This window comes from Bombina bombina, chromosome 5 (genome assembly GCF_027579735.1).
Source record: "Bombina bombina isolate aBomBom1 chromosome 5, aBomBom1.pri, whole genome shotgun sequence".
In the NCBI taxonomy this organism is placed as follows: domain Eukaryota; kingdom Metazoa; phylum Chordata; class Amphibia; order Anura; family Bombinatoridae; genus Bombina; species Bombina bombina.
The window spans coordinates 161,853,618-161,869,168 of record NC_069503.1 but is presented as its reverse complement, the minus strand read 5'-3'; the positions used below and the strand labels follow the sequence as shown (position 1 = coordinate 161,869,168).

General features: G+C 37.1%; 1 protein-coding gene across 1 annotated transcript in view; it reads right to left on the bottom strand.

The window, feature by feature from the left end:
• OBSCN (obscurin, cytoskeletal calmodulin and titin-interacting RhoGEF) overlaps positions 1-15,551 on the bottom strand; it is a 937,038-nt gene that overhangs the window by 435,432 nt on the left and 486,055 nt on the right. Inside the window, 4 exon segments of the mRNA XM_053713767.1 lie at positions 1,275-1,357; positions 1,899-2,099; positions 2,247-2,395; positions 14,405-14,521. Coding sequence (XP_053569742.1) covers positions 1,275-1,357; positions 1,899-2,099; positions 2,247-2,395; positions 14,405-14,521 — 550 coding nt within the window.

Below are 15,551 nucleotides of genomic sequence, written 5' to 3'. Positions count from 1 at the left end.
TATCTGGGAGCAGGCAGTGATTGGCTAGACTGCAAGTCTGTCAAAAGAACTGAAAAAAGGGGCAGTTTGCAGAGGCTTAGATACAAGATAATCACAGAGGTTAAAAGTATATTATTATAAATGTGTTAGTTATGCAAAACTGGGAAATGGGTAATAAAGGGATTATCTATCTTTTAAAACAATACAAATTCTGGTGTAGACTGTCCCTTTAAAAGCAAAATGTTTGCGGCCAACACAAGCGTTAAACATAAAGACTGATTGGATACTGAAAATGTCAGGAAACAAATATCAGTTTCATGTTATTTTGCATAATATTATTAAAGTGACACTAAAGTCAAAATTTAAGTTTCATGATTCAGATAGAGCATGCAATTTAAAAACGAGTTTGAATATACTTCATCTATCAAAATGTGAACATTATTTTTATATGCACACTTTCTGAGGAACTAACTCATACTGAGCATCTGCAAAAGTGCACAGTATATACGTACATGTATTTTGTGATTGGCTAATGGCTGTCACATGACAAAGGGTTAGGGAAAATGGGATTAACTTTGAAAATTTGATAGAAAATATTCTTCTGCTCGTTGCTATTGCATTGTCTATTTAGTGTGTATATGTCAATTTCTTAATTCTACTGTGATTAGTGGTCTTTTAATACTTTTTTATACACTCCAATGCAGTCATGATTTTTCCGATTAGTGTTCAGTTGTGTATAGGTTTCGTAGTTTATAAGTGTGATTTGGTAACATTTTATGACAACAGAGCAGGCAAAAAAACTGATGGTAAATTCCAGACTTTAAGAATGTTGCCGTGTAAAATATATTATACTAAATAGATTATATATTAATAATATGATATATATTATATTATGTAAAAAAAATATTTGTGTTAAAAAATTGTATATATATTTTATAATACAAGATTTATAATCCTACTTGGTATCTTCTGTTCCTTCACCCCCCTTCATTTCCCCTTTTGACCGGACTGTGAAATAGAGAGCAGTTCCACCCACTCTCTACATAGGCTTCCTAAGGGCTTTCAGCAGTCACCTTATCTAAAAGAACTGGTAAAGTTTACATGGTGCAAAACCACTTTAAACCCCACATGATAAGCAGTTTTTCTAATGGTTTACAATTATATTGAACTTGAAAACACCACAAAAAGCTGAGTGACGAACATTAGAAAACTCTGCTAATGGACTTGCGCAAATTAAGCTTGTACCTTATGTAAATGTACAGTATAGATATAAGGGACATTTTTAATTTGCTTACCTGAGTTTCTTCTTATATTCTTCTTCTGAGACAATCTCCCCAGGAAAGTCAGGGTTTTCTCCTACTCCAAACTCTGTTGACAACTGCAGACCAGAAAAAATTAGTTAGGTTTCTCAAAATAATTAAATGTTTTTCCAGCATAATTAGGCCTGTGTTGCAGGTAAGATAAAATGAATAAGCATTAAATAGGGTTAAAATGACTCATCAGCTAAAACCCTCTTCAGTCAATAAGAAAAAATACATAGGGTCAATTTAACAAGAGGCGAGTAGACATGATTCGCTGTAGCGAATCATGTCTGCCAGAACTCACTAAATTCGGACAGCATACGCTGTCGGCATTCATTATTGCACAAGCATTTCCTGTGAAATGCTTGAGTAATGCCACCCCCAATCGGCCGCTAGCAAGGGGTGTCAATCATCCAGATTGGATCGGATTGGGATGATTGCAGTCCGCCACCTAAAAGTCCGCCATAACCGCTGCTTCTTAACTTATGTTTCCAGCGAGCCGGAAACTTTGGGGGTAGAATGCAACATCCGCTGCTTGCTATATCTACCCCTAAATCTGTGAAGTGTATTATCTGTTCCACCATAGTGTTTGTCACAAACAGAACATGAGAAACTTACCTTCAAGCGTTTATCCAGGTAGGCCGGAGACACCCATCCTTGCCTGGACGCACTGAATTTAGTAGGCTTTGTCCGGACAAGCCACTTGAGTGGGTGAGCAGAGTCCAGCACTTCCACATACTGACCCTCTTTCAAAGTAATTGTTTCAGTATCAGATGTGATAGGATTATAATCAGCTGTTACCATGAAGATGTCAAATATCTGCAAATGTAAATGTAAACGTTATGCTGTGACTGCCATAAGTACAGAACATTTGTAATATAACCAGTTACTAAAAACAAAACACAAATGAAATAATGGTCTAGGAGCCCTTATATAGAGGTACACCTCATAAGATTTGTAGTTTACCTCTCCTCGGGAATCTCCATCCTCTGATTCTGAAGAAGACTCAACAGCAATTGATGAAGGCCTGGACCTGCCATGACGTGGAGATGCGGAAGGGGTCTTTGATTCATCATCACTATCCATTCCTGGCATCCCAGGAACACGAAGTGTAGCTGAAAAACACACATATTTAATAACAATTTAACATCTTAAAAATACACTAATTTTCCTTATCTAAGATAAAGACACATATTTGTTGGAATAACATTGTAAATAGCAACACAACTTAATCCAGCATGATCATGAAATCACTAGTATGTTTATTTAAAGGGCCCTAATAATGCATTTACTGCCTTTACTACCCATTCTCCAGCTTTGTGCAACCAACAATGTTATATTAATATACTTTATAACCTCTAAGTTTGCCTGTTTCTAAGCCCAAGCAGGCTGCCCCTCATCTCAGTGCTTTTTAAATCTTGTACAACAGCCAGAGAGTGTTAGTTCAAGTGTGCCACATAGATAACATTATGCTCACTCCCGTGGAGAATGATAGTGGTTATGCAAGAACGAGCACTGATTGGCTAAAATACAAGATTGTAAAAAGCACTGGGATTAAGGAGCAGTCTGAAATTGCTTACATACAGGTAAACATAGAGGTAAAACATATATTAATATTATATTGTTGGTTATGCATAACTGGGGAATGTCTATCTTTTAAAACAATTACAATTTTCAAGTAGATTGTCCCAAGGAAATAGGCCTGCTGAATGTCTGTTGCATTAGTGATTTGTATAACATGAAGCCGGTGGGTTTCTGGTAATATGAAAATGGGAAACATGGTTTACTTTCTACTCTAGTAACTTGCACTTGAGCAAAAAGCGTTACTTTAAACATAATACAAGCGCACAGATGCGCTCAGTAAACTTGCGGTATGAATTTGAGTGTAATTTACATTAGAAATGTCATGCAAAATACTGCTACTCTTGTGGTCTATACCTACATTATTGTAACGCAGGCAAGAATGTTTTATAGCATCCGAAACTATTAATATAGAAGTATCCTGCAAAAAAGGCAGCTGAATTTTACAAACACTATTTCATTAACCTTCCAAAGAAATAGCTCCTAAAATGTGGTTCCATCATAACTGACACAAACAATTCTTTGCTAAGTGGTGTAGCACTTACTTTTATTATTTATTCCATAAACATTCAATAAATCACTTGTAGATCAACCTGTAATAAAACTTAATCCTGGGCCCATAACATCAATATGCTTAAGATATAGGGGGGTAGTTATCAAGCCGTCAACCTCAAATACGCTGGAATTCCGCAGCGTATTTGTGGCGAGGCTGATTCGCCTTAGTTATCAAAGGCTAGAGACTGGCAAAAGTAGAATTTTGTGACGTAAGCTTCGATCCGCCGGACTCAGTCCGACACAGATCGATTCTTACGTCACTCCAGATGTTCCGCACACAAGTGCGGCACAATCTGACTACTTTTGGTAGTTATCAAATGACTAGCAGGTACGCTCTGCACTTTTCCGGCCCAGTGTACCTGGTTTTCAAACCGCCGCCCTGGAGGCGGCGGATCCCATAGGAATCAATGGGAGTCTGACCATAGCGAAAGTACAAGTTCGCTGCTGCCAGACATCCCATTGATTCCTATGGGAGGTGTGTACACCTAACACCCTAACATGTACCCCGAGTCTAAACACCACTAATCTGCCCCCCCTACACCGCCGCAACTAAATAAATATATTACCCCTAAACCGCCGCTCCCGGAGCCCACCGCAAGCTACTCTATACATATTAACCCCTAAACCGCCGCTCCCGGAGACCACCGCAAGCTACTCTATACATATTAACCCCTAAACCGCCGCTCCCGGACACCGCCGCAACCTACATTATACCTAGTAACCCCTATCCTTCCCCCCCATACCGCCGCCCACTATAATAAAGTTATTAACCCCTAATCTGCCCCCTACACCGTCGCCACCTATAATACATTTATTAACCCCTATCCTGCCCCCCCTACACCGCCGCCACTGTAATAAAATTATTAACCCCTAAACCTAAGTCTAACACTAACCCTAACACCCCCCTAACTTAAATATTAATTAAATAAATCTAAATAATATTTCTCTTATTAACTAAATTAATCCTATTTAAAACGAAATACTTACCTGTAAAATAAACCCTAAGATAATTATATTGTAGCTATTTTAGGATTTATTTTTATTTTACAGGCAACTTTCAATTTATTTTAACTAGGTACAATAGCTATTAAATAGTTATTAACTATTTAATAGCTTACCTAGCTAAAATAAAGAGAAATTTACCTGTAAAATAAAAACTAACCTAAGTTACAATTACACCTAACACTACACTATACTTTAATAAATTATTCCTATTTAAAACTAAATACTTACCTGTAAAATAAACCCTAAGATAGCTACAATGTAATTAATAATTACATTTTAGCTATTTTAGGATTTATATTTATTTTACAGGTAACTTTGTATTTATTTTAGCTAGTTAGAATAGTTATTAAATAGTTATTAACTATTTAATAACTACCTAGCTAAAAGAAATTCAAAATTACATGTAAAATAAATCCTAACCTAAGTTACAATTAAACCTAACACTACACTATCATTACATTAAATAGTTAACTACAAATAACTACAATTAAATACAATTACATAAACTAACTAAAGTACAAAAAATAAAAAAAGCTAAGTTACAAAAAATAAAAAAAATAAGTTACAAACATTTAAAAAATATTACAACAATTTTAAGCTAATTACACCTAATCTAAGCCCCCTAATAAAATAACAAAGCCCCCCAAAATAAAAAAATTCCCTACCCTATTCTACATTAAAAAAGTTCAAAGCTCTTTTACCTTACCAGCCCTTAAAAGGGCCTTTTGTGGGGCATGCCCCAAAGAAAACTGCTCTTTTGCCTGTAAAAGAAAAATACAACCCCCCAACATTAAAACCCACCACCCACATACCCCTAATCTAACCCAAACCCCCCTTAATTAACCTAACACTAATCCCCTGAAGATCATCCTACCTTGAGTCGTCTTCACTCAGCCGAGCCACCGTGATCCTCCAAGCGGCGCTGAAGAAGTCTTCCATCCGATGAAGTGATCCTCCAAGCGGCGCTGAAGAAGTCTTCCATCCAGGCGATGTCATCTTCCAAGCCGCGCTGAAGAAGTCTTCTATCCGGGCGATGTCATCTTCCAAGCGGGGTCTTCAATCTTCTTTCTTCAGGATCGATCTTCATCCCGCCGACGCGGAACATCCTTCTTTCCCGACGGACTACCGACAAATGAAGGCTCCTTTAAGGGACGTCATCCAAGATGGCGCCCCTTCAATTCCGATTGGCTGATAGGATTCTATCAGCCAATAGGAATTAAGGTAGGAAAAATCTGATTGGCTGATTGAATCAGCCAATCAGATTGAGCTCACATTCTATTGGCTGATCCGATCAGCCAATAGAATGCGAGCTCAATCTGATTGTCTGATCGGATCAGCCAATCGGATTGAACTTCAATCTGATTGGCTGATTCAATCAGCCAATCAGATTTTTCCTACCTTAATTCCGATTGGCTGATAGAATCCTATCAGCCAATCGGAATTGAAGGGACGCCATCTTGGATGACGTCCCTTAAAGGAGCCTTCATTCGTCGGTAGTCCGTCGGGAAAGAATGATGTTCCGCGTCGGCGGGATGAAGATGGATCCTGAAGAAAGAAGATTGAAGACCCCGCCCGGATAGAAGACTTCTTCAGCGCCGCTTGGAAGATGACATCGCCCGGATGGAAGACTTCTTCAGCGCCGCCTGGAGGATCACTTCTGCCGCTCCGGATCTCCTCTTCAGTTCCATCGGTGGCTCGGCTGAGTGAAGACGACTCAAGGTAGGATGGTCTTCAGGGGATTAGTGTTAGGCTATTTTAAGGGGGGTTTGGGTTAGATTAGGGGTATGTGGGTTTTAATGTTGGGGGGGGGGTTGTATTTTTCTTTTACAGGCAAAAGAGCAGTTTTCTTTGGGGCATGCCCCACAAAAGGCCCTTTTAAGGGCTGGTAAGGTAAAAGAGCTTTGAACTTTTTTAATGAAGAATAGGGTAGGGAATTTTTTTATTTTGGGGGGCTTTGTTATTTTATTAGGGGGCTTAGATTAGGTGTAATTAGTTTAAAATTGTTGTAATATTTTTTAAATGTTTGTAACTTATTTTTTTTATTTTTTGTAACTTAGCTTTTTTATTTTTTGTACTTTAGTTAGTTTATGTAATTGTATTTAATTGTAGTTATTTGTAGTTAATTTATTTAATTAATGTAATGATAGTGTAGTGTTAGGTTTAATTGTAACTTAGGTTAGGATTTATTTTACAGGTTATTTTGTATTTCTTTTAGCTAGGTAGTTATTAAATAGTTAATAACTATTTAATAACTATTCTAACTAGCTAAAATAAATACAAAGTTACCTGTAAAATAAATATAAATCCTAAAATAGCTACGACGTAATTATTAATTACATTGTAGCTATCTTAGGGTTTATTTTACAGGTAAGTATTTAGTTTTAAATAGGAATAATTTATTTAATGATAGTGTAGTGTTAGGTGTAATTGTAACTTAGGTTAGTTTTTATTTTACAGGTAAATTTCTCATTATTTTAGCTAGGTAGCTATTAAATAGTTAATAACTATTTAATAGCTATTGTACCTAGTTAAAATAAATTAAAAGTTACCTATAAAATAAAAATAAATCCTAAGATAGCTACAATATAATTATTATTTATATTGTAGCTATATTAGGGTTTATTTTAAAGGTAAATATTTAGTTTTAAATAGGATTCATTTATTTAATAATATAAATATTATTTAGATTTATTTAATTAATATTTAAGTTAGGGGGGTGTTAGGGTTAGTGTTAGACTTAGGTTTAGGGGTTAATAAATTTATTACATTGGCGGCGGTGTAGTGGGGGCAGTATAGGGGTTAATAAATTTATTATAGGTGGCGACGGTGTAGGGGGTGCAGATTAGGGGTTAATAAATTTAATATAGGTTGCTCGGGGTCCGGGAGCGGCGGTTTAGGGGTTAAACTATTTATTTAGTTGCGGCGCAGTCCGGGAGCGGCAGTTTAGGGGTTAAACTATTTATTTAGTTGCGGCGAGGTGCGGGATCAGCAGGATAGGGGTTAATAACTATATTATAGAGGGCGGCGGTATAGGGGGGGCAGGATAGGGGTTACTAGGTATAATGTAGGTTGCGGCGGTGTCCGGGAGCGGCGGTTTAGGGGTTAATACATTTCTAAGAGTTGCGGCGGGGTCTAGTAGCGGCGGTTTAGGGGTTAGTAACTTTATTGAGTTGCGGGGGGCTCCGGGGGCGCCGGTATAGGGTGTAGAACAGTGTAGTTTAGTGTGGGTGCTTAGTGACAAACTAGCAATAAAGCTGTCAAAAAGCCGAAGAGCAGCGAGATCGGATGAGTGATAACTATCACAGTCCGCTGCTCATCGCCCCGTACTTGGTGCGCGGCTTTTTGACAGATTTGATGATAACTTAGGCAAATTTTTTCAGGTCCGCGGCGGCGAAGGTAGGCGAGCTTAGGCGGGCGTATTGAACCGGCGAAGGCAGGAAAGTTGACACGTTGATAACTACCCCCCATAGCATACAATTAAATAAAAAAAGGTTTCCAGTTTACTTCAAATATCAAGTTTGCTGTGTTCTCATTGGGGCCTATCTATCAAGCTCCGAATGGAGCTTGATGCCCCGTGTTTCTGGCGAGTCTGCAGGCTCGCCAGAAACAGCAGTTATGAAGAAATCAACCCGATCGAGTGCGAGGGATACCAAGAGAACTAAATAAATTTGATGATAAAAACTATTCTGATGTTTTTTTACAGTATCTATATCATGAAAGAAAAAGTTGTGTTACATTTCCCTTTCACTGCCTTTTTTTCTGTCTTCGTTTTTTTATGGTTATGTTTAAATTGTTGTTGTAACAGTAGGACTAACCGTTCTATTGGTTGAGGCCCACGTCACGTATATTTTAATTCATTTAAGTCATTTCTGTTATGTATGTGCCGTTGATTATAATATATCCAGTACGCATATATATTTTTTAACCTTATCCTGATTGTGACAAATTACTACCCTGAGTCCAGGTTGCGCTCTGGAACACTTGGGTCACAAATATGAGCTACTATAAATATGAATTTACGTTCTTTTAATGCTTTAATAGGAAGATGTAACATCCTTGTCATAAATCATAAATTCACCAGATCATATTACGTGCAAAGCTTTATATATTCTACAATCACCACCTGACAAGTTTAGCATCTGAGTTTAAAATACATCAGGGTATTTATCATGGTGTATTCTGTCTAATAAATCCTGAATACTAATAATAAATGCAGTTCTATTTATACTTCAGCCTACATAGAATGAATCAGTGTAAATTTCATACTATTTAATATTCTACTCAGTTCAACATTTATTGCAGTTTTCCTTTAGAATTACTTATAATTCAAAACAGTTTGTAACAGCTGCCACTGAAGATCAAATAAAAACACTTCAGAAATGAAGTTAGTGTGATGTTAAGAATCAAAGTAGTATACAAATGTAAGTCTGATCAGGGAGCTCTATATTGGGTCAGTTCTTGCATCAGTCATTGCATACAGATGTAACTAAATAAAGCATGACATCCACCAAAGGTATTTATAATGATGAATAACTCTAAGGTTTTTTTTGTGTGGAGTAATTCTGCATTTCTTGAATGAGTTACTCACCCTTTGTCTGGTATGGCTGATATCTCACTTAAAGGGTTATTAAACAGAAACTTGAATCTCCCATAACATGCTTAAAGGGACATGATATCCAAATGTTGAAGCACTTAAAAGTGAAGCAGCATAGCTGTAAAAAGCTGACAAGAAAATATCTCTATGTAAAAAAGGAAGATATTTTACCTCAAGGTAGCCCGTCAGGATGTTTGTCCCAGGACTTGATAGGGAGTGTGCATCTGGCATGTGAGGGCACAGTCATGTTATTTTCTTATTCAGATTAAGTAAATTCTATCAAATCTCATGAGATCACAGCAAAAGCAAAGCATGACCTCAGCACTGCTGGGGCGCGATCCGATATAGATCACAGTTTGCGGCGCAAGCGAGGGAACCCGCGTCGCCCGCAGTTTCAGCTCTCAACTCGAGCCATCCAATATGCGGCGTCGTCACTTGCTAAAGTGGCGCAAGTCTCACAAAGTAGCGATGTCCAGAAATCTGCGTAAGTACAGATTTTTGGAGTCGCCAGTGACTTGCGCCACGTTAGAAACTGCCGGCGCCTACAAAACCTGACTAAAGTCTAAATCACCCGCACTGTCTAACACGCCTCCTAAACATAGCCCGACATGACTAACCCTCTATCCGCTATCCCCCCTCACTAGCCTAACAATAAAAAAAGTTATTAACCCCTAAACCGCCGCTCCCGTACCCTGCCGCAACCTAATAAAGTTATTAACCCCTAAACCGCCGCTCCCGTACCCCGCCGCCAGCTATATTAAATCTATAACCCCCTAAAGTGAGCCCCTAACACCGCCGCCATCTATATTAAAATTATTAACCCCTAATGTAAGCCCCTTACACCGCCGCCATCTCTATTAAAATGATTAACCCCTAATTTAATCTACCTACCCCGCCGCCAGCTATGTTATCTATATTTAACCCTAAGTATTTTATAGTTAATATAGGTATTACATTATATATATTAACTATATTAACCCTAATTATATTAGGGTTAATATAGTTAATATAGTTACTATAGTATTTATATTAACTATATTAACTCTATCTAACCCTAACACCCCTAACTAAATTTTTATTAAATTAATCTAATTAATTTTATAAACTAAAATATTCCTATTTAAATCTAAATACTTACCTATAAAATAAACCCTAAGTTAGCTACAATATAATTAATAATTACATTGTAGCTATGTTAGGGTTAATATTTATTTTACAGGTTAATTGTTAATTATTTTAACTAGGTATAATAGCTATTAAATAGTTATTAACTAATTCATATCTACCTAGTTAAAATAATTACCTAATTACCTGTAAAATAAATCCTAACCTAAGTTACAAATACACCTACACTATCAATAAATTAACTAAATTACAAATATCTATCTAAAAATACAATTAAATTAACTAAACTAAATTACAAAAACAAACAAACACTAAATTACAAAAAATAAAAAAAGATTACAAGATTTTTAAGCTAATTACACCTATTCTAAGCCCCCTAATAAAATAATAAAGCCCCCCAAAATAAAAAAAATTCCCTGCCCTATTCTAAATTAAATAAAGTTCAAAGCTCTTTACCTTACCAGCTTTTAAAAGGGCCTTTTGTGGGGCATGCCCCAAAGAATTCAGCTCTTTTGCTTTTAAAAACATATACAATACCCCCCCCCCCCATTACAACCCACCACCCACATACCCCTATTCTAAACACACCCAAACCCCCCTTAAAAAAGCCTAACACTACCCCCCTGAAGATCTCCCTACCTTGTCTTCACCACACCGGGCCGAACTCCTCATCCAATCCGGGCGATGTCTTGCTCCAAGCGGCAAAGAAGAATTCTTCCTCCGGCGATGTCTTCCTCCAAGCGGCAAAGAAGAATTCTTCCTCCCGGCGACGTCTTCCTCCAAGCAGCAGCAAAGTCTTCTTCCTTCCGGCAGCATCTTCCATGAAGCGGCATCTTCAATCTTCTTTCTTTGCTCCGCCGCAGCGGAGCATCCATCCCGGCCGACGGCTGAATGGCGAATGAGGTACCTTTAAATGACGTCATCCAAGATGGCGTCCGCCGAATTCCGATTGGCTAATAGGAATCTATCAGCCAATCGGAATTAAGGTAGAAAAATCTGATTGGCTGATTGAATCAGCCAATCAGATTCAAGTTCAATCCGATTGGCTGAACCAATCAGCGAAGAAAGAAGATTGAAGATGCCGCTTCATGGAAGATGCTGCCGGAAGGAAGAAGACTTTGCTGCCGCTTGGAGGAAGACGTCGCCGGGAGGAAGAATTCTTCTTTGCCGCTTGGAGGAAGACATCGCCGGAGGAAGAATTCTTCTTTGCCGCTTGGAGCAAGACATCGCCCGGATCGGATGAGGAGTTCGGCCCGGTGTGGTGAAGACAAGGAAGGGAGATCTTCAGGGGGGTAGTGTTAGGCTTTTTTAAGGGGTTTGGGTGGGTTTAGAATAGGGGTATGTGGGTGGTGGGTTGTAATGGGGGGGGGTATTGTATATGTTTTTAAATGCAAAAGAGCTGAATTCTTTGGGGCATGCCCCACAAAAGGCCCTTTTAAGGGCTGGTAAGGTAAAGAGCTTTGAACTTTATTTAATTTAGAATAGGGCAGGGAATTTTTTTTATTTTGGGGGGCTTTATTATTTTATTAGGGGGCTTAGAATAGGTGTAATTAGCTTAAAAATCTTGTAATCTTTTTTTTATTTTTTGTAATTTAGTGTTTGTTTTTTTTTGTAATTTAGTTTAGTTAATTTAATTGTATTTTTAGATAGATATTTGTAATTTAGTTAAAGGGACAGTAAACCTTAAAAATAATGTTATATAATTCTGCACATAGTGCAGAATTATATAACATAATTTAGGTGCTATAGCCATAAAAGCATTTTTTCCTGTGACAGGAGCGAGCTGCACTTAGTCTTATGGCGCGGTCAGGCCAGGCTGTGACTATACAGCTGGCCCGATGCGCTGACTGAATATTACAGACCCGCTCAGCAGAGAGCAGAGAGCGGGTCTGTAAAAGCGCCGTATTTTAGCAAAATATAAAAGGAAAAAATGCTTTTATGGCTATAGCACCTAAATAATGTTATATAATTCTGCACTATGTGCAGAATTATATAACATTATTTTTAAGGTTTACTGTCCCTTTAATTTATTGATAGTGTAGGTGTATTTGTAACTTAGGTTAGGATTTATTTTACAGGTAATTAGGTAATTATTTTAATTAGGTAGATATTAATTAGTTAATAACTATTTAATAGCTATTATACCTAGTTAAAATAATTAACAATTTACCTGTAAAATAAATATTAACCCTAACATAGCTACAATGTAATTATTAATTATATTGTAGCTATCTTAGGGTTTATTTTATAGGTAAGTATTTAGATTTAAATAGGAATTATTTAGTTTATAAAATGAATTAGATTAATTTAATAAAAATTTAGTTAGGGGTGTTAGGGTTAGATAGAGTTAATATAGTTAATATAAATACTATAGTAACTATATTAACTATATTAACCCTAATATAATTAGGGTTAATATAGTTAATATATATAATGTAATAACTATATTAACTATAATATACTTAGGGTTAATATAGATAACATAGCTGGCGGCGTGGTAGGTAGATTAAATTAGGGGTTAATCATTTAATAGAGATGGCGGCGGTGTAAGGGGCTTACATTAGGGGTTAATACTATTAATATAGCTGGCGGCGGTATAGGGGGATTAGATTAGGGGTTAATAATTTTTATATAGATGGCGGCGGTGTAAGGGGTCAGATTAGGGGATAGATAAGGTAGATGACAGCGGTGTAAGGGGTTCACATTAGGGGATAGATAAGGTAGATGGCGGCGGTTTTAGGGGTTCACATTAGGCAATAGATAAGGTAGATGGCGGCGGTTTTAGGGGCTCACAGTAGGGGGTTAGTTTATGTAGATGGCGGCGGGGTCCGGGAGCGGCGGTTTAGGGGTTAATAACTTTATTAGGGATTTCTGGGGGGGGGGGGATCACGGTTGACAGGTAGATAGACATTGCGCATGCGTTAGGTTTTATTTAGCAGATCGCGGGTGACAGGTAGATAGACATTGCGCATGCGTTAGGTGTTAGGTTTATTTTCTAGTTAGTTTAGGTAGTTACGGGGCTCCAATAGTCAGCGTAAGGCTTCTTACGGCTGCTTTTTGTGGCGAGGTGAAAATGGAGTAAGATTTCTCCATTTTCGCCACGTAAGTCCTTACGCTGCATATTGGATACCAAACTGCGCTGGTTTGGTATACCTGCCTATGGCCCAAAAAACTACAGGCGACGGCAGAAATATACGCGCGTAACTTCTAGGTTACACCGTATATGTGATACCAAACCAGCGTAAATATTGGCGTCGCCGGCTTTTGCGGGCGACGATTTTTATCGGATCGACCCCCTGATGCTGATTGGCAATTTTTTTTTCAACTTGCAGCTGGACAGAAGATGAACTGTAACTGTTTACACAGCATTTACTCTGGTGAGCTGAAGAGCTTTTGAGGTAAAATATCTTCCTTTTACATAGAGATGCTCAGGTGACATTTTCTTGTCAGCTTTTAACAGTTATGCTGTATCACTTTCAAGTGATTTAGCATATGAGTATTGTCCCTTTAATGATGCATAGTAAAAACAAAAAACATTGCAACATACATTTAATATTGATATTGCTTGCAGCTGGACAGAAGATGAACTGTAACTGTTTACACAGCATTTACTCTGGTGAGCTGAAGAGCTTTTGAGGTAAAATATCTTCCTTTTACATAGAGATGCTCAGGTGACATTTTCTTGTCAGCTTTTAACAGTTATGCTGTATCACTTTCAAGTGATTTAGCATATGAGTATTGTCCCTTTAATGATGCATAGTAAAAACAAAAAACATTGCAACATACATTTAATATTGATATTGCTTGCAACAGCAATACTATACCATTGTAAACTGAATTTCCATTTCAGTAATTGCCTGTGTATAGGGCAATGCTAAATGTCACTTTTGAGCAGCTTGTGACTGGCCAGAGGAAAGCAGACAATGGATATCAATTTCACCAATGGGTTGTATCCCTGAACTGCTCTGAAATAGCAAAGACCTGCACATTTTTAAAATTAAAAATGTATAAATGCTGGTAAAACAGTCATTGTATATACAGAAGTTTGCAATACAGTCCTTAATGGATAATAATTACATTAAACATAAATAAATTGACCTTGTTCCATTTCAATGCCTTAATATTGTATTATATTTTTCTCCCTTAGAACTTTGTAAATTACGATCTATTTTAGTCTGAAGTCCATAGTGGTAAAATATTCTTGGGTTACAACAAACCAATATCCACCTAAGCCTCATATAAAAAACATTATTTTTATATTTACCTTGTGTAATTTTGGCAGATACCATTTCTGTTATGCGGGATGTCAGCTTCTGGAAGAATTCCTCTGTGCCAACATCAGTCATTGAAATTTGAGGTTTAGATATCTGCCCAGCCTCACCTGTGGGATCAATACAATTATTTGTTTTAATTCTTGAACTTGAGAGGACAAAAACAGACTAAACTAGAACAGGATTTTCTTATTATCAAGCAGAACTGCAAAAGGTTTAAACTCTTTAAAATCAGAAATTAATAAAAATAAATAAATTAAAGGGACAGTAACGTCATAATTAGACATTTGTGATCCAGACAGAGCATACAATTTTAAACAACTTTCCAATTTACTTCTATTATTTAATTTGCTTCCTTCTCTTGTTATCCTTTGTTGAAGGGTTTATCTAGGTAAACTCAGGAGCAGCAAAGAACCTAGGTTCTAGCTGCTGATTGGTGGCTGCATATATCTACCGATTGTCATTGGATCACCCATGTGTTCAGTTAGAAACCAGTAGTACATTTCTGCTCCTTCAACAAATGATACCAAGAAAATGGAGCAAATATCATGATAGTTAACTGGAAAAATGTTTTTTTTTATGTTCTATTTAAATCATGAAAGAAAAATGTTGGGTTCCATGTCCCTTTAAAGGAGATTTGACTAAACCTAAAAAGTACACCCATAAACTACCTATTAACCCCTAAGCAGAGGCCCTCCCGTATCACAAACACTAAAATAAAATTATTAACCCCTAATCTGCCTCTCCGGACATCGCCGCCACTATAATAAACATATTAACCCCTAAACCGCCGCACTCCTGCACCGCAAACACTAGTTAAATATTATTAACCCCTAATCTGCTGCCCCCAACGTCACCGCCGCAACTATACTAAAGTTATTAACCCCTAAACCTAACCCTAAGTCTAACACCCAATAACTTTAATACAATTAAAATAAATCTAAATAAAAATTACTATCATTAACTAATTAATTCCTATTTAAAACTAAATACTTACCTGTAAAATAAACCCTAAGCTAGCTACAATATAACTAATAGTTACATTGTATGTAGCTTAGGATTTATTTTTATTTTACAGGCTAGTTTGTATTTATTTTAACTAAGTAGACTAGTTAGTAAACAGTTAACTATTTACTAGCT